We start from the raw sequence: 27236 nt of genomic DNA, 5'->3' as shown, positions 1-27236 counted from the left end.
TAGACGTCATAAAGCATTCTGACAATAGCTCTTGGCCTATGGATTTGCAGGGTGTCTTTAACACTTACCCTGCTGATGCCTTAAATGTTGCTCCTCACCCGTGTGCTGGCTGATTTCCAGAACTTATGGTTATGTTCAGAATGGCACAAAATGAATGTGGTTTGAGTTACAAATAAAATGCAAAGTCCATTCAAATTCCAAATCCTTATACTACAAGTTTAATTAATTTCAGATATGACCAAAAAAAAAAAACTATATTTTAAAAAATGCTGCAAAATTTCCCTTTTTTTTTTTCACAAAGGAAAAAATAAAAATTGTAAAATCAAATATGCTTGTACTACACTGTTGAAATAAATCTCAGTAGTTATTTAATTGATATAACATACTACTTTGAACTTAACCCCTTCGGTGGCGGGTTTTGGGAGACCTCCTGTGCCAGAAAAGTGAGGTTTTTCGGAGGAAATTATTTATTTTTAGGAAGCAAGGAATGAGTAACAATTATTAAGGGAACACATTCATATATTATTCAAGGTTAATTAAATCTTACTTTACACTCTATTAACACTTTTTTACAGTAGGCCTGTGATATAGTTTCATGAAAATCATAAAACACTGGTGTTTTGAGTAGGACCTAGACTGTCCTGTGAGCAATACATTCTTATTTCATGCTTTTGTATTATTCCCATCAGCAACACTAACGCAATCAATTGCCAAATTTTGTAAGAGTTTATTTTTTCCAAAACTGTGCCCTTCCATGCGGAGATTTATTTACAAGTTTTTCAATGCAATTTTAGAATAGGGCCAACGAATTTTTTCGGGCTCTGTCAAATTTACAATTTCATCTGTTACAATCAGTTCAAAACAGTCAATCGCACTCACCTCTGATAATCCTCACACCAGGATTTGCCGTAAATGGAATAATATTAGGTTGCGCACTATCCCCAGGCTTACACATTTTCCAAATGAATGTATATTCAACATCTACCATCACCTTAGCTTCTGACGTAATACCTTCTTCACTTTCACTACAATTACTGAGGTCATCATCTGAAGAATCAATAGTACCATTATAGCTACTATCAGAAATACTAATGTCACTTAGAGATTCATCTCTGATGTAGTTCCTTATTTTGTCTTCAGACAAACTTCTCTTCCATTTCGCGCTCGCCATTTCTGTTTACCTCGTCAGCTGGCCAGAGGTTGTATATGTAAAGTAGAAAAGATAAGGCATATTTTAGGCCAGACGCTTCATGAATACAGCTGGAAATCCTCCCGCCATTTGTTGAGAATGCTTGAAAACATTTTCCAAAGCGATTAGAGCACCCGAGAAATTATTGGGCGATCGCGAAATGAACACTGCAGCTAAACAAGAATTTCTCGGGCGGTGACGTTATGGGCAGGCGTGCGCCACCCGAGAATTTCTCGGGCGTGCCACTGAAGGGGTTAAAACCAAAAAGATCACTTCTCATAATATCTGGAATCTGGTCAACCTCTGTCCATTCAACTGCAACACCTGTTGCCCACACTCTCTTCCTGGAATGAGCAGGCCTGCTGGCAGAAGTAGAAGGAAGGACTGTCCCTTTGGTTGCGTCAGATTCAGAATCTGTAAAGCAAATTATAACCTCAAATATACTAGTCATAGAACAATGCCAATGTTTTGCGAGAGAAAATCTGGCCACAAAAAAAAGAAAGAAAGGAAAGAAAAACAGATTTGACCTAACTGAACTTGCATCGTTTTGCTGAAAGAGCGAAATCACTGTCCCTGTTTGCAGATATATCACTATCACTGTCACCAGATTCATGTGAAACTTTCTCTAATAACTGTTCTGTTTCTGAGCCATGTCAGTCCAAATGAAGCTGAACATAAGCCACGCGCAGAACAAACAATAACAAACAACTTTGTGAGGGAAGCTTTTTTCACGAGTTCGCTTGCCTTCGAACAGATCGATATTCTTCCACCGAACAGTGACGTGGTACTATCTAACAATAGTATGTGTAACTTCATGCTTACTGGCATCCACACGGGAATGCTAGAGCTGTAATATTACATTTGTCTCCAACACAAAGCGCGAGAAATCGAACAACGTAATATTATGCTCGCTGCAGTTTTAGAAAGTTACCTTGAAACATAATAGTACGGCGCCCACGCTCTAAGTGTTAAAAGCATAAAAATTTCTTTCATATTTTTTAATTATTAAAGAAAAATGTAGCATTCTGACTGGCTAATGCATACGCATACTGGCAAGCCCAAATCCGCCTGAACCGTGAAAGTGCTGAACAGCAGGCATGATAGGGGACATAGAAGGGGAGTAGGCACGCATGCGCAGTCAGTGTCTTACTGGTCAGCTGGTACTTCCTGAACAGGAAAAACTGCTGTTTCTCTGCCCAGCTCTTGAACAGTGCACAGTGAATTCAATATTCCTCTAAATTTAAATGAGAATTCGTGTCTGGTTTAAAATCAAATTCCAAAACAGCTGGCAATATTCAATTAGCATGGCTCAATATGGGATTAAGCCCCAATAACAAATAATGTGTGTGAATCGTCTTCTAAAATATATCATATGTAACGACATTCCATTCCTTCCAGTGGGGAAATTATTGTTCTTGAGAGAGATTTCATAAAACTTTTGGCTGTTTTGCCACATGATTATCGCCAAACAATTATTTATTTATAAAACCAAACACCATAGTGTAAGAGCCCTGAAGGGCCATGGCCTACGAAGCGACCGCTGCTTAGCCTGAAGGCCTGCAGATTACGAGGTGTTGTGTGGTCAGTACGACAAATCCTCTCAGCCATTATTCTTAGTTTTCTAGACTGTATTTTTTTATAACTGTATTAAATAACCTCCTCCTTGAACCTTTTTCAAAATATGCCACTTACCTTACATAAAAATATGCGTGGAAAAACCAAAAAAGAAATGGAATTTGCTGATTTGTTTTGCAAGAAATTGGTAACAGTGACTGTCCCTCTGTAGATGGCAATGGATCAAATGTTATTGGACTACCAGCCAGAATTTTAGTACATAATGATATCGTAATTGAAATTTATAACAAAACATTCACTTCTGCAAAAGATATCATTTTCTCAAAACTTGCCATTCTTAATTAATTAATTCATTTGAATACCCAGTAATTCAAAACCATACACTAGCATCAACAGATTAACACTAAAGATGAAAACTAACTACTTCAATTTCCTACATAATTCTTTAATTCTTTGGTATTAATGGTTTGCCTCCACATATTCTTATTCTAAAACTTGGAGACATGGTTATGTTTCCAACAGCTCAAAAGTGGAACCAGATTATGGCCTAGTTGTAAGAAGCATGTACAAAAATCGTTTACATTTGGAAATAATAAGTGAAGATACAAGGAATGCACCAAACAAGGGGCTGCGTGATTTGGGTCAGGTAGCTATCAGCGTACATTGGGAAGATAGTAGAGTCGAACCTCGCTGTTGGTAGCCTAAAAGATGGTTTTCCGTGGTTTCCTCTTTTCACACCAAGCAAATGCTGGGGCTGAAGCTTGATTAAGGCCACGGTCACTTCTTTCCCACTTCTAGCCATTTCCTATCCCATCATTGCCATTAGATTTATATGTATCCGTGTGATGTAAAGAAAACTGTAACAGAATAAACTACAAGGAATGTTGTATATAAGGAAACCATTCAAAAAATATTTACCCCATTGACAGTCATGTCATAACGGGTCTCAGCTAAAATACAAATTAAGGTTCTATGAATGTGATACAGACTGCTGTCTTGTGATACTTCTATCATATGATATATATACAATGTACACAATTCTATTTTGCCAACTTACTCAGTATTCGTTCGAGTAGACTGAGAAGAGGCATTCGATAATATTGATTGGAGCAAGCTACTCAAGATAGTGCAGCTGATGAGGATCAGATATTGAGAGAAAGAAGGATTATCTGCTTCTTTTCCTTCTACTACTATTGCCTTTCCCACACCTGTGCGATCTGTGTCAAACATGTGAATTTGGCCCTGTTTCTGCGACCAACCCTTTGTGGAGGGATGTATTCACTATTGTGTGTTTTTGTGGTCATGGGTAGTGTGGTGTATTGCCTGAATATGAAGAGGAGAATATTGGGATAAACACTAACACCTAGTCCTCGAGCCAGAAGAATCAATCACAATCAATTTGTTCACCTCGAACATAGATAAAGGCATTAGAAGATATTTTTGAAGACTTTTGTAGAAAGATAAATATAGTTAAATGTTATGTTAGGAAGCATATATGGTGAGAAAATGCGTGTGAATATGTGGAAGAATGAACGAGGAAGTGAAAGGTTGTATAAATGAGAAATATGTATATATTAGGCTATTCTTTGTTACTTTACCTGTAAATAGTGTATATAACTGTTTTAGTTTAGGATTTAGGTAATTATTTCAAAAGTCAGGGGGCACTACGTGTTGGAGGGGCCTGTCCTTTTCCCCTGGCATTCCATAGATACTGTAAAGGTTTATGGTAAATAAATAATGAATGAATGAAATGAATGAGTGTGGTGTTGTATGGAAGTGGAAAGAGCTCAGAAAGAAGATTTTTTTTAAATCTGCTTTAAGTTGCACCAACACAGATAGGTCTTATGGTGACAATGAGATTGGAAAGAGCTAAAAGTGGGAAGGAAGCAACCGTAACCTTAACCCTCAAAGTGGTTGTCATTTATCCTGTAATGGCAGCAATATTTTACCGGTGTTGCAGACTCTTAGTATAAATTGTGTTAAAAATCGTTGACTTGTTACACGTACATAAACAGCACACCCTTTTATCCTCAAAAGTACAAGGAATAAGATGATGATGATACTAAAGCTGTTATTTATCATCCACAAAGTGTAAGACCAAAAATATGTTGAATTTGTTTATATTATTTATTTTTGCAAAAGTTTTGCTATATATAAAATGTTTATATTTAGGTAAATTTAAAAAAATGACATATATAAAAAAGAAGCACCAGTTCATAGTAAATAGGTGCGTACCAGTATATAGTTTATAATACTGTTCTTAGCTGGAAAAATTATACAACAATTGTATGCTACCACTTGTACATTTCACTCAGAGTCACTTGGGTGGGTCTTTCTTTTTACTCCATGATTGTGAAGCCTCCAGAAGTGCACTAGTTTATAACACCCCTAGTGAATACCACCATTACATCCTCGACACCAGAATGTAGACTTCTTCTCCTTCTTCTTCTTTACTTTCAAGCACACAACACATAGGCGATTGTTATTCTGTGGCAATATTTTGAGACCATGAGAGGGGCCTCCTGTATAACCTGTTGGCCTCACAACTGGAATTGGGAACTGTTCATTTAGCAATCCCCTAACTATAGTGATCATGAAGTCTCATCTTGCTAAAGGCTTATCAGTGTTCTTTATGTACGGGACGTATGTGTCAAATAATGTCATATCTAGAAGATTTGAAAAAAACTGCTTCCAGTACCTTCTAGTGGGTCTGGAACAAGTGGCATGGAAAATGTACTTACCTTTATTATCTACACCTCCCATGAAGTTATTGTACTTATGAACCAGTAGTGGTTTCAGCCCCTCATTTCCCTCAGTGTAACATCCCGTTGTGAGACAATAAACTGGTTTCCTTGTTTTCATCTCTTTATAAGCAACCAGTAGAACGTCACCTTGCCTAAAGTAAACGATTTGCCTAGGTTCAAGTTTTGTACCTAAAACAATCTGAGACAGTCCCTTTGAAGATTTATTCACTGTTCCTGTGAGGAAATGATTCAGTATTGCTGAGATGAGTGCATATCAACACTTCAGATTGATATCAGAAGGAAAACTGGTGACTAAATATAGCTGGCTCATCTGAGACATTCGTGTGGCCGGCCGCTGAGTATGTAGCAGCTAGCACAAGACAGCGGAATTATGACGCTACTTTGGCAACGATTTACACTAGATTAGTGTAAGATGTTATTATACAAACTATTTGATGATTATGGCCAAACATTTCTCCTTCAATTGATTCGTAATTAGCACATTTCGATGAATAATAATATTATCGAAATAAAATAAAGAGCATGTCAAAACGCCTGATATCAGGCATTGCCACTGGGCAAACGCATAAAACGCCTGATATCAGGCGCTTGCCACTTGGAGGGTTAATTAAGGTTCATCCCCAGCATTTGCATGGTATGAGAATGGGAAACCACAAAAAACCATCTTCACGGTTGTCGACAGTGGGGTTCAAACTCTATCTCCTGAATGCAAGCTCACAGTTACGTGACCCTAACCGCACAGCCACTTGCTCAGTGAGAAAGAAAGAGAATAGAAGCTTTTGAAATGTGGTGTTACACAAGAATGTTGAAGGTGAGAAAGGGTAGATCGAATCACAACTGGAGATACTGAATCAAATTGGTGGGAGGAGCACCATTTGGTGAAATCTGACCCAAAAAAAGACAGAATTATAGTACACATCGTAAGACACCCAAGTTCAGTTGATTGTTAAGGGAAGCATATGCGGCAAGAATGGTAGGAGTAGACCAAGCAAGAGTATGACAGTTTGTAGGATGAAGGATGTAGGATGTATGTGGAAATGAATAGGTTAACACAGGATTGGTTGGCATGGAGCGCTGCATCGAACCAGTCTAAGGATTGATGACACAAACAACAATCATAAGGCATAAGCTTCCATAATATTAATGAAACTACCCCACATCGCATTTATGTGCACATCTTCTAATGTCCCTCTTAGTTTCGGCCGACTGAAGAGCCTAACAGTTATAAATTAACCAAGTAAAAACTGAAAATAGATGGCTTCAGATATTACAAAAAGAATTATAATACCCAGCTAGGAAATAATGTATTTGTTATAAGAAATATTGAATTTACTGGTATATTGGTATACTTTTGTTATTTTGTTTTTCTCCTCATTATCTAGTTTAGGGTTTGGCCCTGCATTTAAGGGTAACAGGTCTGCCTCTTGCCCAGAAACCCCAGATCGATTCTCAGTCAAGTCAGGAATTCTTACATGAATGTGAAGGCTAGTTCAAGGTTCCTTCAACCTACATAAGAACAATTGAGGATATATCTGACAGTGAGATAGCATCAAGAATAATGGCCAGAGGATTCATCATGCTGACCATGTGTCACCTCGTAATCTACAGGCCCTCATGATGAGCAACGGTCACTAGGTAGGCCAAGGCGCATCAGGGCTCTAGAGCCATGGAGTACCTAGTTTAGTTTTCAAGGGATACTTGATGTTTCATTCTGCAGCAGAGTGGTATCATTCTGCAGCAGGTATTACTAGACAAAGATGTGCAAGCTGAAAATGACTTTGCGCTGATTCAGATTCTTAAATTTTGTCTTAGCTACACTCATCAGTTCATACACATCTCCCATTATAATTCCTCTACTGACACTTTCCTTCTTATAATCAAATTGTCAGTTCCTGTGTAAAGCACTTACAGTACAACTGCACATCATCACTATCTTCCACTCTCTCAATCTGCTGGGCCAGCTGATTAGTTTTTATCCCCAGGTAACACTATAACATTTTATCAGTCCTTAAAATATCACTACTCCAGCTTATCATCAAGTCACCCACGATGAGCATATCACGTTTATTCACAGTTGCTCCTATCAGAACATCTCCAAGTTCTGCATCATTCTTCCTTTTAGGAATATTTTCTGCCTATACCTTCACACTTTCATCAAATTCTGCAATTTTCTGTTTTAACACCTCTATCTCCAAGTCTCTGACTTTCATTGACTCCCTCATTATTCTTCCGTTGTGTCACAGATGCACAACCAATGACTGTCAGGACCATTTTTTTCTTTCAACTACTGTACACACAGACATAATAAAACCACTTACAACACTTTGTGTTATTCTTTAAGTTCTTGCTACACATAGTCATCATCACACACTAAAGGATAAGCCTTGTCGCTGCAACCATTCTCCTCACAACCCCCTGCTCTCCACCCTTCCTTGTAGTCTTTAAATTCCGTCAAGTTTCTCACATCCTCGAAGTATGTCTTCCCTGGTCTTTCTCTTCCTTTCTTTCCTAATATTTTTCCTTCAAAAACATTTACTAGGGAGTGATTATATCTCTGGATATGACCTTCAGGTTTTATCTTCTTTCTTTCCATATCCTTTATCAATCTCCATTGCTCATTGATTTCATTTACATCTTGATTCATTTTTTTTTTTTTTTTTTTTTTTCAGTCCAGCCGGTCCTCATCATTTTCTTCCAAGTCCACATTTCAGTTGCTGCCAATGAATCTCTCCCCTTTTTCCAATAGTCCAGCTCTCACAACTGTACAACAGGACACTCCAGACAAAGGATTTTACAAAATCTTTCCTTATTTCTGAACTTAAATGGGTATTTGTTAAAAGAATTCTTTTATTTTGAAAGGACTAGCAAGAGCTATTCTTCTTCTGATTCCCGTGGTGTATCCATTGTCTTCAATTATAATGCTTCCTAAGTTAAAAAAAATGTTGCACTTGTTCTACTTTGGAATTTCCTAGTCTTACGTTTGTATTAACTTCCCTGCCATTTTTGCTCATAACTAAAATTTTGGTTTTCAACTATTGATTTTAAGTTTGTAATGTTTCAGTGTATCACACAGAACAGTCAATATTCCAGTTAATTCCTTCTCAGAGTCTGCTACTGTGGAAATGCCATCAGCAAATCTAATACTGCAGATTCTTTTCCCATTTATCTTTATTCCTTTACTCCTTTCCTTTAAAACTCATATTATTTCTTCAATAAACAAAGTGAAAAGGTATGATGAGAGTGGACAACCCTACACTAAAGAATTGTAGCCTCAGGTATCAGAACATCATACTCCACTGCAGGTCTTGGGTTCACCTCATTTTAGCCAATAACTAATAAAGCTGCTATAACCACTGTCAGCAACCCTATAGCATAACTAAGAAAATAGGGGCTTCCCAGCAATAAATTGCATGTCTCTTAGCATTATCCAAGAAACACCACAGGGAGGACCCCATATGTTGTTGTAAAGGTGCATGTTTGGAAGTTTTGATTAAAATGGCAGGCACGTTTCTTATCGCAATTCACAATCAAGTTTGGGAGTTTCTACTATAACAGCAGGCTCACTTGCCTACTACCATTCACAATGGAGATGTGGAGTTTTCATTATAAGGCCCCTTTTCCTAATGCCAGTCAGAATCGAGTTGGGGGTTTTCATTATAATCAAGAAATGTAGCTGTATCTAAAGCAAAAAACGAAGTGGATGTATTGGAAACATGAAATACCCCTCACTAAATCATGATGATAAGTTACAGATTTAAGAAAGCAGTAACAGAGGAAAAATGTTGGCACAGGGATTCTTAGATAAGAAGATAATTAAACCTAAAGTGGCAAGCCAGAGGCAAGAATTAAAAGTAAAGGATGGATGTAGAACAGAAATACAGTAAAATTTATAGCAAAATGCAGTAAACACCTTACGGTGTGAAATAATGGCTACACTCCACGTGCTGTTGAAATATTAACAAGCACACTTAGAACTATTCAATGACAATTGTAACTCCCAACGGTATTCCTCAAATATCCTGCAGAATGGCAGTTTGAAGTCTCTCTCACCTTATACACAACAAATAACCATGAGTTTAGAGGAATAATTACGAAAAAGACATTACGTTCCTTCCCTGCTGGCAAGCAGCCAGAGACGTTGCTATAGTAACCGGTAGGTTCATTGTTGGTCACTCAATGCAGAGCATGAAACCCGTAGAAAATAATAATTTTCTCCGTCATTTGAAGAGCAAGCAAAATTACTTACATAACAAAAGTAGTTTAAAATGAAGAGAAGTTTCATTATAATCAAGAAATGTAGCTGTATCTAAAGCAAAAAACGAAGTGGATGTATTGGAAACATGAAATACCCCTCACTAAATCATGATGATAAGTTACAGACTTAAGAAAGCGGTAACAGAGGAAAAATTTGGTAGAAAATCAATAGTATAAGAGAAAACTGAAAACAAACCTCTTCTGGTTTCCATATAAACTCCCAGTTTAATTAGCGATTTTTAAATTATATGCATATTTCAACCTGCCCCTAGATGAGTATAATCTAAATATGAAGTTTGGTCGAGATCTATCCAGTCATTTCACCATGATGTTGGAACAGCCGGACAGACAGACACAAAAGCTAAAAGCCACTGATACGGTCTTGAGTTGATCTAAAATAGATAAATATCTGAAAAATTGATAAAATAAACAAAAGTACAGAGAGCAGACCCCAGACAAATTTATAGAGATAGCAATGGACCTATCTCACATTTTCCAAACCACCATTGCTTTGATAGGAATTCATTGGCAACTTTCTTGATTGCATGTTATAAATTTCATATTAGAGCCCGTATTGTCAAAGTATCAACTTGTGAAAATTTAGATTTTGTAATTCCACCTTTACAATACTGTAATTGTCTTTATTAAAAAGACTACTAAATTGAATACAAAACTCAAGAATACAAACCTCCGCTTTACCCTTACACAAAACAAACCAACAACACGCACATTTTCAACTGAGGAAAGGGCACGAAGATCGGAGCGTCTGAAGAAGTACTGGGAGGACCGCAAAGCCCGAACAATCCCTTCAAAGAGACCTGAACGACGGACTGACTAAAGTGATGCTATGTGGTCATAAAAGAAGAAGAAGAAGAAGAAGAAGAAGAAAGACTACATTAAATTACACTCATGAAACATGTTTCGTTCTCTTATAGGACATCTTCAGTCATAAATACAAATACATAACATTAAAAATAAGGCAAGGACACATTAAAATAAGTAAATGCAAAGTCTTTGTATCCTGTGATGAGGCGTGATAGCGTCTTATCAATCTTCGATATTAAAATGGTGCGGCATGAACATGATATGAAGCATGAAGTTCAATTCAAATCATATGTTAAAACTGTTGTTCAAAACAACGAATTGTCAATTGTAAAACACCGTAAGTGGCTATGCGAATAAAATTATGTGCATATTGTACATAAAACATACCACCTCTTGGATTTAACTTCATAATAATAAAAGCTGAAAGATCTATTTGTTAGTGAGTTTTTCCAAAAAAAAAATGGATTTTCAGGTTGATGAACCTCTTAATTTACAAGTTCTATTTTTAAATCATCACTTAATTTTTCAGTAAAGCGACCACAGTCTAACTTAAGCCAGTGAGGAGGACGGACGTATTGTGTGGCGTGCGCCTGCTGAGTGGAGTGGATTAGGAGTGAGGAAGTGGTAAGGTCAAGCGGTTGGCAAGGAGATAGATACGATGAATTGGATAGACGTAGAGGCTATGAGGAAAGTAGTAAAAGAAGTAATACAGGAGGTATGTCCGTTTGAACAATTAAAGAAGATGCTTCAAGAACAAGTCCAGGAGCAAGAAAAGACGAGACAGTGGATCCAGGATTATATGAAAAATACGAAGGCGATGATAGAAGGCAGCGAGAAAGAACTGGTGTCAATAAGAGAGAAAATAAAAAATATGGAAGAAGAGATGATAAACCTGAAGAAAGAAATTGAAGTCTGCAGACAGGAGCGTAAGAAGAAATCCATATTTATGTATGGGGTGGAAGAAGAAAAGGCAGAATCTAAGGTAGACATTATTTACAAAGTGGTAGATGTTATACAAAAAAAAAAATGAAAATAAATTTCAGTGAGGTAGATATAGACAATGTGGAGAGAATTGGCAAGGTGGGAGGGCACAGGCCCATAAAAGTGTCGCTGCTATCTTCATTGATGGCATATATAGTGATAAGGAACGCTGGTAATCTACAGTGTGAGAACATTAGAATTAAGAGAGATTTCAGAAGAGAAGAGAGTAAAAATTTTAAAATTCTTAAGAAACATTTTGTGAAAGCAAAAATTCAGGGATTGAAGACGTATATTAGTGGCCAGATACTTGTGGTGAGCGACAGGAATTGGACCCGAAAGTGGACAATATCGAAACTGAAATTAATGGATGAGAGTTTGAGGCAAGAAGAAACTAGCAGGGATGAGAGTTCGAGGCAAAAGAGTTTGAGGCAAGAAGAAATAAGCAGGGCTGAGAGATTGAGGCATGAAGAAACTACCAGGAATGATGTGAGTCAAAAAGAAAAAAGCAGGGCTGACAGTTCGAGGCAAGAAGATACTACCAGGGCTGATGTACATACTGTAAAGGAAGGAACACTGAGTAGATGGGGTTCCTGGGAAGAGATCATGAAAAGAGCGGAAGAAAAAGTAAATGCAAGGAGGATGGAAGCAGTCAGGAAATTAATGGATGAACTAGTGTCGGAAGTCTGCGCGAGGGAAGAAAAAGAATCACAGGGGAAGACAAGTGGACACAATCGGAGTGAGAATAATGGTTCGAGAGAGGAAGCAGAAGTAAGAAGTGCCGCGACCAAAGGGAGAAGCTTGAGTTTGAAGGACCTATGGGACAAAAAGGGAAAAACGGAAGGAATAATTACGAGAAGTAAAAAGTCAAGTAACAGTAGCAAGTAACATAGTTTGCCCATGGATGGATGACAAGAGTGGAAGTGTAGTTTATGGTGGCTCTGTATGTATGTACTTATCCAAGCAATGGTACTTGTATGTGTAGTATAATTGTATTGAAGTGATGATGTCTAGGTAAAAGATGGATGATTAGTTGTATGGTATTCATTCAAGTGATGATATGACGACTGGATTTATAGTGTTAAGAATGGAAGGTAATGATGAGGGATGGATGATAAGAGAGGTAGCGAAGCTTAAATGGTATTGATGATAAGAGAGGTAGCGTAGTTTAGATGGCATTTATTCAAATGATGGTGCCTGCATATATGGAGGAAAGATAAGAGAGGTAACGAGGTGATAAGGTGCTTTTAAGTGTATTGTAACTGTATGGTATCTATTCAAGTGTTTGTGGTACAAAATGGATGAATTGTGGAGTTCGATAGATGGATGATAAGAGAGGTAGCGAAGTTTAGATGAGGGAGGGAAATGAGGAGAGGTAAAGAAGTTTAGATGGTATTATTCAAGTGATGGTGTCAGTAGGTGTATATAATTGTTGAAGTTAATGTGGCCTGGAAAATGATGGACGGTTGTGGAGTTCGATGGATGGATGATGTGTAATATAATTGTTATTGAAGTGATGGTGATTTCAGGTAAAGATGGATGGATTAATTGTACGGTATTTATTCAAGTGATGATATGACGACTGGATTGGAAGTGTCAAGAGGGATGATAAGAGAGGTAGCGAAGTTTAAATGGTATAGATGATAAGAGAGGTAGTGAAGTTTAAATGGTATTTATCCAAGTGATGCTGACTGTATATATGGACGAAGGATAAGAGAAGTTACGAGGTGATAAGGTGTTTTCAAGTGTATTGGAATGGTATGGTATTTATTCAAGTGTTTTAGGCATAAGATGGATGAATTGTAGAGTTCGATAGATGAATGATAAGAGAGGTAGTGAAGTTTAGATGATGGATAGAACGAAGTTTAGATGGTAATTAGCCAAGTGATGGTGTCTGTATATGTATGGTTTGTGGAGTTCGATAGATGGATGATAAGAAAGGTAGTGAAGTTTAGATGGAGGACTCTAATTGAAGTGTTAAGTATGAAAGGTGATGATGGATGGATGATAAGAGAGACAGCTCAGTTTAAATGGTATTGATAAGTGATTCATTAACTAATGGTAGATCGGTAAACATAGTTGGTTATATATGATTATTTGAATTAGATTAAGAATGGTTGTATAAGACAAGCAGGAACAGATAAGTAGTGTAGTGATAAATTTGCAACGTGTGCAGAGTACGTTGTAGCAGAATGTGTGTGCAACGGAAGTAAGGAATCAGCAACTCAGAGGGAGTCAAGTAGAGGAAATGTAGGAGGAATGGAATGTGCAAGGTTCGCGTGTTTACTCAGCAGGGGCACGAAGGTCTGTGACATTCATAATACAACTGAAATTGCATATTCTGGGAAACAATAGAAATATTGTTCTATTCATTTTTGTTTATTCCGTACATTATTTTCTTTTCTTTTCTGTACAGCACATAGAGTGTGATATGTATTTTTGTTTTTACAGTTCATAGAGTGTGAATTTTGGCTTAGGCTGGACATTGTTATTTTCTCTTTAACGGATCAAATAGGTACTCTTACTGTAGATCTGAGAAAATAATAAATATCTATCTATCTATCTATCAGTAAAGCGACCACAATTAGTGTCAATTAAATGTCTCATATCAGCAGTGCACAAATAACTGTATCAGAACATCTTGTCTGGAAATATTCCCAGATGCATTTATTGTGTTGATACCTACATCTTAAAGTGAAACACACCTATTATCAGACCACTGCCACTGGTACTCGGAATGGATTCATTTATGTGAATATGCCCCACATCGCTGTTTTTGACTTCCTAACCATTCTTCTCTTTCAGGCTTAAATATTTAGATTTATTTAAACCCACATTTTCCTAATTCACTGAGCTTGCTTACTCACTAGCACCTATCATGCAACTCAAGAGGAAAATTATTTTCTGTGTCTCATAATTTCTCTGGATACCAGATGTGCACTAACACAATCAACATTGCTTATTTAACAATAACCAGTAAGAAGAACATACACTGTGTATATTATAATTGCCTTTACATCGCACCAACACACATAGGTCTTATGGCGACTATGGGATAGGAAAGGCCTACGAGTGGGAAGGAAGCAGCCATGGCCTTAATTAATGTACAGCTCCAGCATTTGCCTGGTGTGAAAATGGCAAACCAAGGAAAACCATCTTCAGGGCTGCCGACAGTGGGGTTCGAACCCACAGTCTCCCGAATACTGGATACTGGCCGCACTTAAGTGACTGCAGCTATCGAGCTCGGTAAATGTAAAATCTGACCCATGATGAATTTATCATAGAAAATAGCAAATCTTATGCCCAACATAGTAGTACAACTGCAGTAGATTTGGAGAATCAGGGTACAGACCATGAAATTTTGAATATTACCAAATGTTTTGAAACATTAATGTGTCCAGTGTCATTAGAAAGAAAAAAATCAAACAGGATTGAACTGTGCCATCATAACACTTTTGAGACTTCTACTTAACAAATTATAACCACACGGAATCATAGGTTAGGTTAGGTTACAAGGGGGAGGCCACTACATGATCCTGCACACCAACCAGTTAGATCTATTGTGCTACACAGAACCATACGAACGGCATAAGTGCATGAACTGACTGGTTCGGAATGATAAGGAGTGTATGATTTGCACATGTTCAGGCTGTAAATAAGCATTTGTGGCAACAGGTGACCAGTCAGGTAAGTTTGTTTACAATAAAATAACACCAATAGCATAATAGTCACAAAGATAGAATCAGTTAATTGTGGGGTTTTTTTATTTTACAGGGAATGATAGTTCTTACACATATTTTTTGTTCATAGTTGCATTGTCATTCAATAACATGCTGTCATAATGCCCAAGAAACTATTACCATATTTTGTATCACTGGAAACAGGAAATCAAATGGAACTGAACTGTGCCATCAAAACCCTTCCTCAACTTCACAAATTATAACCCATAGAATCATATGACTTACTGACGTGCTGACGGGTATGGAATATATGGAGTAGTTTGGTTGCAATTGACTCTCTAGCATACCAACTGTTTCATTCCAAGTTAGACTTGCATCATGCAGCATAGTCAGCAAAACCCAGCCAGACAGTCCCTCACTTGTCCCCACCTGTATTTAACATCTTGCTCCTACCTTATCGAATGAGCCATTATTGTTTCTTAATCAATAGTTACATCCTGATCCCTTAAATCAATTTTCAATTCATATTTCTAAAATGAAAAATAGTCTAAAATAACGTACAATATACTGTATAATGAATGGAAACAAGTACATTAGAACTAGAAACATTGTAAGTAGGTAGGTACTTACTTTTGAACATAACAGTATCTTATATCATATGATCATTACCAAAATAAAGAATAGCATCTAGCTTCAAATATAAGATTTTTATGTTTTACCATTCATTGCCTTTGAGTATCTATAGATACTTTTATGCCAAATATTTATAGAATTTTATGTTTTAGGCAGTGACTATACACATCAAATTGCCTTGGTGACTGGCTGGGGTCGGACTGCTCAAAATGGCAACCCATCCCGCTATTTACGAAAGGCAAGCGTTAAGATCCTGTTGCAGTCTGACTGCAGGAATACCACCATAGGAGAACATATTATGGACACCATGATGTGTGCCTACGAATTTGAGACAGATGCATGCCAGGTACAAATTATTATAAATTTCAGTGCATGTCTACTGGAAAAATATGGTCAAATATAATTAGATTCTATGAAGATTAATTTGATATCTTTATCCTATAATATATTCAAAAACTATTTAATAACTACATATATCATTAATACAAGGACTGATCAACAATAATAATAGCCATCATCATCATCAGTCCCTACAGATCTGCATTTAGGGCTGTTGCCCAGGTAGAAGATTATCTGTCTATCTTCTTTTAAATTATTTCAAATAAGTTGGAAATTTATCAAACAACTTCCTTAGTAAATTATTCCATTCCCTATTGCCTCTTCTTATAAACGAATATTTACCCCAATTTGTCCTCTTGAAATACAACTTTTATCTTCATATTATCATCTTTCCTACTTTCAAAAACTCCACTCACGCTTGTCTCCTAATTTCATTCCATGTCATCTCTCCACAGACAGCTCAAAACATATGGTACCACTTAGTCGAGCAGCTTGTCTCCTTACTCCCAAGTCTTACCAGCCGAACATTTTGTTAAATTTTTATAGCACTACTCTTTTGTCGGAAATTACCCATAAAACCCTTTGGATCTTTTCCCATTCTTGAATCAAATAATCCTAGAGAGGATCCCATACCATACTCTTCTTGGGGTAGTACCTGTGATACACCCTCTCCTTTACATTTTACTAAAACCCAAACCAAACCCCATGGCACTACAGCCCTTGAAGGGCCTTGGCCTACCAAGCAACCGCTGCTCAGCCCGAAGGCCTGCAGATTGCGAGGTGTCGTGTGGTCAGCACAACAAATCCATTATTCTTGGTTTTCTAGACTGGGGCCGCCATCTCACCGTCAGATAGCTCTTCAATTCTAATCACGTAGGCTGAGTGGACCTCGAACCAGCCCTCAGGTCCAGGTAAAAATCCCTGATCTGGCCGGGAATTGAACCTGGGGCCTCCGGGTAAGAGGCAGGCACGCTACCCCTACACCACGGGGCCAGCTTACATTCTTACTACAACCCCTAAATATCCTCATAACCATATGAAGAGATATATAACCTTTATTTACAACTTGATTAATGTGATTATCCCAATGAAGATCTTTCCTTACACAAACACCTAGGTACTTTCACTCCATCAACACAATATGGTAATTAAAACGTGAGGACTTTTCCTCTTTGCGAACAACATGACTTTTCACTGCATTTACCATCATACCATTGTCTGCTGTCCATCTCACAACTTTGTCAAGTACCTTTTTACGAGGGCTGATCAACAAAGACGAGACTGATTTTTTTTTCACAGATGTTTATTACTCCATTTCAATGTTTACATGATCTTTTTCAAAGTAGTTCCCTCCTACTTCAGTGTACTTTTTATAGCATCTCTGCCAGTCCTTGAACATATGCTGCAGACCATTCTTTGTCAGGTCCTTGAGAATCACCTCACTTTTCTTGAGCACTGCTTCAGAGTTCTCAAATCGAATGCCCCTAACCTTTCCCTTTAGAGATGGGAATTTAAAAAATCACAGGGTGCAAGATCAGGGCTATGAGATTAATGTGGTATACTGGCAATGTTGAATCGAGCCAGAAACTGTATGACTTGATTTGCAACGTGACGCCGTGCATAATCATGATGAAGTCGCCACACAGTCCGAGAAAGCTCTGGTCGTTTCTTTGCAATGTGCTTCCTCAGTGTAGCCAATACTGACATGCAGTAACAGTAGTGTGAGAGGGAACTGCATGCTGGTAAATTATTCCACTACAGTCAAAAAATGTGATCACCATCAGTTTCCCTACAGATGGAACAACTTTTGCCTTTTATGGTGATTTCCACTCTGTGCTGGCCTGTTTTCCTTCAGGATCATAATGATGCTTCAGCTTTTTGTAAGTTTCAGTGACTGTATGATTTAAACAAAAACAGAATTTGATTGCGCAGTACTGCTCCTCTCGCATCACCTACATTGTCTGATACGCGAAATGCACGTTGCATCTACAAAAATAGAGCATTTCTACAACCTACCAATACGAGAGTGCTGCAGCCTACAGACATTATACGTAAAAACTGGCTCTTTTCAAATATTTATGTTACAGATAGGAAACTATCACAGAAGCTACAGGAAAAAAAAATCAGTCCAGTCTTTGTTGATCAGCCTTCGTACATTCTCTCAAAATGCTGTAACTTATTTATTACTCTATTTTGATCTTTATGAGCACTGTAAAATGGACAAAATTTAATTAGTTCAGTTATAAGTTCATGCTAAAATAAAGAAAGAAAGAAAGAAAGAAAGAAAGAAAGAAAGAAAGAAAGAAATACTCTATATGGTATAACATCATCTGCAAAAAGCCTTATCTGTGATTCCAGTTCTTTACTCATATCATTTATACAGGGTGTTAGGTGTATACGTGCAGATATTTCTTGTAGCAATAGAGAACGATGTGACGAACCACTATATATCAAACTTTTAGTAATCAGCGGAAGTTATTTTCGAAAGCAAAGGGGTACGATGTTTTTAGAATAGGTAGTATGCCTTGTTCTGTGAATGAATAGCTTTCCGTTGATAACAGGCAAGTCACGCGCCACCCGTGCCAAACCGGTTTCTGTTTATGTTTCAGAGCAAATGTACTACTGTAACGAGATGTTACGTAATATACTTGCCAAACTGGTTTTATGTTTACGAGCAACTGAACTACGATAACAGCTGAAGGCTGCTACCGGTGTACGTACCTACATTTCGTGCTTCCTGCCGGGCTGTATGGCTCAGACGGTTGAGGTGGTGGCCTTTTTACTCCAACCTTGCAGGTTCGAACCTGGCCCAGTCCGGTGGTATTTGAATGTGCTCAAATACGTCACACTCGTGCCGGTAGATTTAGTGACACGTAAATAGAACCCCTGCGAGACCTCATCGTCTCCGAAAACCGTAAACGTAACGCAAATACCATTATTATTATTCTTCTTCTTTTCCTACCGCTTTTCCCACACCTGTGGGGTCGCGGGTGCGAACTGGGTCGCACATGTGGATTTGGCCCTGTTTTACGGCCGGATGCCCTTCCTGACACCAACCCTATATGGAGGGATGTAATCACTATTGCGTGTTTCTGTGGTGGTTTGAAGTGTGGTGTGTTGTCTGAATTTGAAGAGGAGAGTGTTGGGACGGACACAAACACCCAGTCCCCGAGTCAGAAGAATTAATCAGAAGCGATTAAAATCCCCGACCCGGCCGGGAATCGAACCCGGGACCCTCTGAACCGAAGGCCAGTACGCTGACCATTCAGCCAACGAGTCGGACAAATACCATTATTATTATTATTATTATTATTATTATTATTATTATTATTATTATTGACTACTCGCCAATAATGTCTGCCCAGAAAATACTTCTCATCGTTTATAACTATGGATCTCGACAGTTGTATAATGTCCTAAATATGATGATTTTCAAAATTGGCTTTACGTCGCACCGACACAGATAGGTCTTATGGTGACGATGGGACAGAAAAGGTGTAGAAGTGAGAAGGAAGCGTTCGTGGCCTTAATAAAGGTTCAGCTCCAGCATTTTTCTGATGTGAAAATGGGAAACCACGGAGAACCATCTTCAGGGCTGTCGACAGTGGAGTTCGAACCCAGTATCTCCCCAATGAAAGTTCTCAATTTCGCGCCCCTAATAGCACGACCAACGTATTCCAAGCTCTAATGCCGGGCTGAGTACCTCGGACGATAGTTCGCTGGTATTCTGATCCCATCTTGGCAGGTTCGATGGAGGCTCAATTCGGGGGTATTTGAAGGTGCTGAAATACGCCATTTTCGTGTCTGTAGATTTACTTGCATTAAAAAAAGTCCTGCGGTACAACATTCCGGCGCCTCGGCGTCTCCAAAATCCGTCAAAGTAATTATTAGGACGTAAAAAATTACATTATTATTTCGTGCTTACAAACGAAAAGCATGTGTGTAATGGTAAAATAAAGTATAACGTACTGCTTCCTTTGCAGTGCTTAATAAATTTATCAAAATAAAAGTGGCCAGTCTGAGTTGCTCAGACGGTTAAAGCACTGGTTTCTTGGTTCCAACTTAGCAGGCTCGATCTTGGGTCAATCCGGTGGTATTCGAAGGTGTCGGTAGATTTACTGGCACGTAAAAAGAACTCCTGTGGGACTAAATTACAGCGCCTCCAAAAACAGTACGAGTAGTTAGTGGGACGTAAAGCAAATAACATTACCGGTATTATTATTATTATTATTATTATTATTATTATTATTATTATTATTATTATTATTATTATTATTCAGTCTTATTATTATTGCTACTACTCATATTGAACTACTTCTTATTACTCTTTTCCTCGTCTGATTATTATTATTATTATTATTATTATTATTATTATTATTATTATTATTATTATTATTATTATTATTCACCTGTTCATATTTTCGTCTTATTCCCCTTTTTACTCTCCTTTTAAGTCGTATACTTGTTATTCATATTTGATATTTTGTTATTAATCTTATTGTTTTTTTATATTATTATTGTTATTTTTATTATTTAGATTTAGTTTATTTCGTTTATTTATAACTTCTCTTTAGCTTCACGTGACACAATACATTTTCCGTCTTTAATTCACCTTTTGTGTCGTGTGCCGGTGTACATCTATGTTTCTGTCTGTGCTTCAAGACAGTGTTGCAGGATCTGTGTTTGTTTTCCCAGCCCGGATTGCGTTTCGTTTCTCATGTGTCACAATTACATCTTACGTTCTGTTACATGTTTAAGTTTGACCTTGTGATACATCACCTTTAATCTGCCCTGTAGCCTTTAAGAGTGTAGCATGGTCAATGACCTCAGTGCTTGTTTTGTTCACATAACTGGACTAAGAACTCGTCTCAATCGGCCCAGCAAGTTCAAGGCCAACCACTTCTCTCTGTTTGTTTGTTTATTTACCAATGTATGTATGTATGTCAACATTGTACTATGTAAACATCGTACCATGAAAATTTACTCAATAAACGGGGTGTTGGGGGGACCTCTGTCCTGGGTGGGGTGCTCTGCGGACCTCTTCTGGGGTCCGTGTTGTTGCTGCGGTTATCTCTCTGCGCGGTCAGGTATTTACTAACAGGGCCGATGACCTCGATGTTAGGCCCCTTTAAACAACAAGCATATTTACTAACGTATTCAATTCAATTTATTGTATGTACAAGACATACGTCCAACTTGAATTATTTCACCCTCACAACTCTACTTCCTTACTACATGGCCCATGAGCTACACGCATAGCTGAAGGCCCACCCACTCCTCCACGAGGTCTGGGAATGAAATAACTAATTTGATAGAATTTTTTCCTATTTCAGTAGTGATGAATATAACACAAGCATTTTATTGAATTTTTATACGTGTTAATGATGATGATGGTGATGTCCGACTCGTTGGCTGAACGGTCAGCGTACTGGCCTTCGGTTCAGAGGGTCCCGGGTTCGATTCCCGGCCGGGTCGGGGATTTTAACCTTAATTGGTTAATTCCAATGGCACGGGGGCTGGGTGTATGTGTTGTCTTCATCATCATTTCATCCTCATCACGACGCGCAGGTCACCTACGGGTGTCAAATAGAAAGACCTGCACCTGGCGAGCCAAACCCGTCCTGGGATATCCCGGCACTAAAAGCCATACGCCATTTCATTTTTCATGGTGATGATGATGATGATGATTGCTGTTTTAAGGTCATCGGCCCTTAAAAGCGCGTGCGTTTTGTTTTAACTCGTAGTGAATAAGAAACAAAATATAAATTGCTCGAACACACGTAAAAAACCAAAACCACATGCAGGGTAGAATTGAGGAACTGCCAAAATGCGTTCAAGGTCAATGTCTAGAGTTTTAACAAGCACGTCTTCCCTGTGTTGTGTTCAGCTTTCGGCACGTACAAGTCACTCGCGCACTGAAACTCTCGATTTATAATTTTTGTTACCGGTACTTCAATTTCACTGCTCGGATTTATGAGAATATCGAACTATCGGGACTCAAAATACTATATCGATACTGTACTGTACTCCCAAGCCATTACGGTGCAGAAATGGCTTAACATCTGACATACCAAAGCGAAACTCGTAGCAATTGTTCACAGTGACCACCCTGGGCTTCTCTGCGGGCTTCACTTCTCCGAATGCAGTTGCGACGCATTCGAGACAAGGAACCTGTGTTGTTCAGAATATCCTCTGGAGCCGAAAAAATATGTTTACAGAGGTCATCCGAAGTGGTTACTTCAGTTCAGTGTACCTACTTTATGTTTCATGTCCCGCCAGACATAACAATCCACTGGAATAAGGTCTGGAATAAGGGCTGGCCAATTGATAGTTCCACATCGTCCTGTCTACCGTTGAAAAAATGTCTGCACCATCGTGTAAAATCCACGTGGTTCGCCGTAGTCGAAGCGACACATCATCTGAAAGCTCCAGTAACGTACTGCCTCTACAGGAGCAAGATAACATTAATAAAAAGATGTAACCGACCTCCAACTACACCCGTCCAGATGTTAATTAGAACCGGTGCTGGAAATCACCTTGTCCTATTGAATGGAGATGTTCCACAGCTCATGAGTGGGGTATAGTGGGTTCGAACCCCTCTGTTGGCAGCCCTAAAGATGGTTTTGCGTGGTTTGCCATGTTCACACCAGGCAAATGCTAGGGCTGTAACGTCATGAAGGCCACGGCCGCTTCCTTCCCTCTTCCTTGTCTATCCCTTCCAATCTCCCCATTCCCCCGCAAGGCCCCTGTTCAGCATAGAAGGTGAGGCCGCCTGGGCGAGGTACTGGTCATTCTCCCCAGTTGTATCCCCCGACCCAATGTATCACGCTCCCGGTCACTGCCCTTGAGGCGGTAGAGGTGGGATCCCTCGCTGAGTCCGAGGGTAAACCTACCCTGGAGGGTAAACAGATTAGGAAAAAGAAGAATAAGCCTTCTATTAGAAATGCTCGGCGGCAATTCCACAGTAGACCGAGCTCGATAGCTGCAGTCGCTTAAGTGCGGCCAGTATCCAGTATCGGGATATAGCAGATTCGAACCCCACTGTCGGCGGCCCTGAAGATGGTTTTCCGTTGTTTCCCATTTTCACACGAGTCAAATGCTGGGGCTGTACCTTAATTAAGGCCACGGCCGCTTCCTTCCCACTCCTAGCCCTTTCCTGTCCCATCGTCGCCATAAGACCTATCTGTGTCGGTGCGACTTAAAGCAACTAGCAAAAAAATCCACAGTAGCTATTTTTCCTGAATACTTACAGCCTTTTCTTTCAGTGTCCACCGTCATTTCATTGACCTGAAAAGTTTATGAATAAGCATAGACAACTCGCATTGTCTATTGTCAGAAATTCATCGTAGCCTGTCGCAATAACAGCACCGAAATGTTGCGCTCATTTTTCATTTACTTATTAACTATTTCCTTTCATTTTGTCAGCTAGGATCACTGAGTATTGCCACTGACGTCTTATGAATCACACACACCTACACAATACTTGATTCGCATGTATGTGCTGGTACGTATCTTCGAGGTCACTGTAAGGATTCTGTGTACATTTTATACAGAGTACCCTAGACCGGTTTTCAAGTACAGCAAGTGGCTGGCATGTGAGTCATCCTCTCCTACTTGCCAAGCCTTTAGGGGAAGTGCACAACAACATGCGTTGGCCTGCGATAAGAAACAGGTTCAACAAGCCCTATATTCTGCTACTGTACTTCCACTACGCGTGGACAGAATGACGTAACCGGCATATCCTGCTACGGCCGTTCAAAACACATTAGGTCCTGAAATGTTTGGCTCAGTTATGGGCAAACTAATAGGACAAGGTAAAAAGTACATAGCATATATTGTAATATGTCTTTATCTTTGCCGACTAGCTTAATATCTGCACGTATACACCTAACACCCTGTATATAGCAAAAAATAAAGGTCCAATAATACTGCCTTGTGGAACACCACTCTTAATCATTACAGGATCAGATAATGCTTCACCTACTGTAATCCTTCAAGTTCTGTTTTCTAGATATTTAGCCACTCATTTAATCACTATTTTGTCTAGTCCAATAGCCATCATTTTCATCAATAGTCTTCTATGACTTACCCTGTTAAAGGCCTTGGAAAGGTCAATAGAGATACAGTCCATTTGACATCCTGAATCTAAAATATTTGTTATATCTTGCTATAATCCTGCAAGTTGAACCTCTCTGGAATAACATTTCTTAAATTCAAAATGCTGTCTATCCAGCCAGTTACAGTAGTAAATTTGCTAAGATGTATAATATAACCAGAAAGAATGCTTTCCCAGAGCTTACATGAATGATTGCACTACCATTATCATTATCATTATCATTGTAATTGTCATCTGTCCAAAATGCCTTCACACTCACCACTGATTCCCAATTCCCTTCTCCTCTTTCCTCATCCTCTCTCAGCTTGTGTAGCCATCTCTTCCTAGGTCTTCCCACTGGCCTTCTTCCTTCAACCCTTCCTCTTAGGCACACATGTGGTGTTCTTGTAACAGGCATTCACTTTACAAGTCCATAGCACATTAGTCTCGAAATCCTTAGTCTCTTCTGTCGAGTCCACTTCCAGTTCTATTCTGATGTCACTGTTCCTTACATAGTCCTTGCATGTTTTATGGAGGGTAGTTTGTAGAAACTTCATTTCACTTATTTGCAATTTACTAACTTCTCTCTCTTTCAGTGTACATGTTTCTAGACTGTATGTGAGAATGAGCACAAAGTATGACTAACAAAGAGTCATTTTAGTTCTCATGAGTACTTCGTTATCCCAAAGTAGATGTCTTACAAGGTTATAGTAGTTGGAACTGCTAGCCACACTATTTAGTATTTCTTTATCTGCAGAAACCCTGCTGGAAATCATACTTGTGTGGATTGTTAATTAATTCTGCCAGGACTGGAAGAGAAGTGACTGTGGCATATACGCTCAGTATCACCCCAACATTTACCCACAGTTGAAGTGGAGAATTATGGAAAATCCTTTCTAGATGGCAAACAATGTGATTATATTCCACTTCCTTCTTAATTTTGTTCTGCAGATTTGGTCCATTCTGTTTTACACCCTCAAACCAGTCATAAGTTTATGACAGAGATGGGAATCATAGGAGCATGGTAGTCCAATGGTATAATCACTAGCTTCTTTTTAGAATACAGCCAGGCTGAGTGGCTCAGACGGTTGGGGCACTGGCCTTCTGACCCCAACTTGGCAGGTTTGATCCTAGCTCAGTCCGGTGCTATTTAGAGGTGCTCAAATATGACAGCTTCATGTCGGTAGATTTACCCGTACGTTAAACACATTAAAGAACTCCTGCGGGACTGAATTCTGGTACCTCGGCATCTCCAAAAACTGTAAAAGTAGTTCGTGGGACGTAAAGCCAATATAATAATTATTTTTATATTAATATTACATCATATAAATTGTTTATTTAATACCATACACTATATTATAATAACCATAAAGCCTAATTCTCTTCTGCATAAATAAACATTAAGTTACAAAAGTTTCGCACCTGTCGAACGGTGAAAATATGCTGAATGTGTACTCTGTTTGCTGCTTCTTCACGGCAAACATGAGGAGCTTGAATTTAATCAGGGCGCGCTTGCACGTTTGATACACTCATAAACACAGCACAGAGCTGAGTAGTAGGCTCATGTGTTTTCCCCAGTCAAGAGGCTAACTTAACAGTAATCGCCTGCAGTGTTCAGTGGTGATTGTTACGAGCGTATCTTGTGCCTGCAATGGCTTTGGTGTTGTTAAAGGGAGATTCAGTTATGACAGAGAATGAATACAACTATTAAAACGTTCATTCTCTAGCCAGACTTTTTCTGCTAAGAAATAAATCATAGACAATGGGAGACCCAGTCCTAGTATATCAGCTATGGTAACAGAAAGAAGAGGCAAAGTGTGTCGTTTTAATGATTCCTGTTGCACAAATGATACATGGCTGGGTGGCTGTAGGAAGTCATATTCCTTGTATTGCTAGTCTTGCCTTTTATTTTCAACAGACAAAAATAGTTGGACAACAAAGGGAGCTTGTGATGTTAACAGTTTTATGTACTAAAGAAATGACATGAACAGTCTGTAGACCATGTTAATTCCAAAGTAGCTTTACTGAAGGTCAGTAGCACTAGAATAGAGGAATCCCGAAGTCTTGCCTTCAAAATTAACTGGGAGAAACATAATGAAAAAAGTTAAAACAAACAGGTACGGTCTATAGTTACTTGTCTAATAGATGCTGTTTATTTCCTGGTGGAGCAAGAGCTGAAATTTCCTTTTCTCTTTTGGATTTTGACTTATTTGAAACATTCATAGACTCTTTTCTTGTTCAAACATTCGAGTTCCTGATTAAGTCATATGGCAGCTACTCCAACTTCCTGGTACTCAAAACTGAGTTGTCAGCCATCTATGCATCAACAGAATTTAGGAAGTCCTGCACACTAGAACTTTATACAAATGTAACATGTTCAGTATTAAACGTGGCATCAATCAATCAATCAATACTGATCTGCATTTAGGGCAGTCGCCCAGGTGGCAGATTCCCTATCTGTTGCTTTCCTAGCCTTTTCCGAAATGATTTCAAAGAAATTGGAAATTTATTGAACATCTCCCTTGGTAAGTTATTCCAATCCCTAACTCCCCTTCCTATAAATGAATATTTGCTCCAGTTTGTCCCCTTGAATTCCAGCTATATCTTCATATTGTGATCTTTCCTACTTTTATAGACGCCATTCAAACCTATTCGTCTACTAATGTCATTCCACGCCATCTCTCCGCTGACAGCTCGGAACATACCACTTAAATACAAAGTATGTTACAAGTGTTTATTTATATATCCACCTATTCAATACAAAGAGATCTTTTTAGAAATTAAATATTATTATAAAATGTTAAGGGACATGTTTCGCCCATATTAAGGGCATCATCAGCCTCAAATTCAAACCTGTATGGTGAAAAATCAGGATCCTGATTGCTCTTACAAGCCATAAAAAG

General features: G+C 38.6%; 1 protein-coding gene across 2 annotated transcripts in view; it reads left to right on the top strand.

The window, feature by feature from the left end:
• LOC136867154 (trypsin-1) overlaps positions 1–27236 on the top strand; it is a 533185-nt gene that overhangs the window by 378566 nt on the left and 127383 nt on the right. For both annotated transcript variants that reach the window (XM_067144269.2, XM_067144270.2), the window contains exon 5: positions 16052–16245. In XM_067144269.2, coding sequence (XP_067000370.1) covers positions 16052–16245 — 194 coding nt within the window. The remainder of the gene's footprint in view (positions 1–16051; positions 16246–27236) is intronic.

Source organism: Anabrus simplex, chromosome 3, assembly GCF_040414725.1.
Source record: "Anabrus simplex isolate iqAnaSimp1 chromosome 3, ASM4041472v1, whole genome shotgun sequence".
Taxonomy (NCBI): Eukaryota; Metazoa; Arthropoda; class Insecta; order Orthoptera; family Tettigoniidae; genus Anabrus; species Anabrus simplex.
The sequence above is the reverse complement of the archived record's forward strand: the minus strand, read 5'-3'. Positions and strand labels throughout refer to the sequence as shown.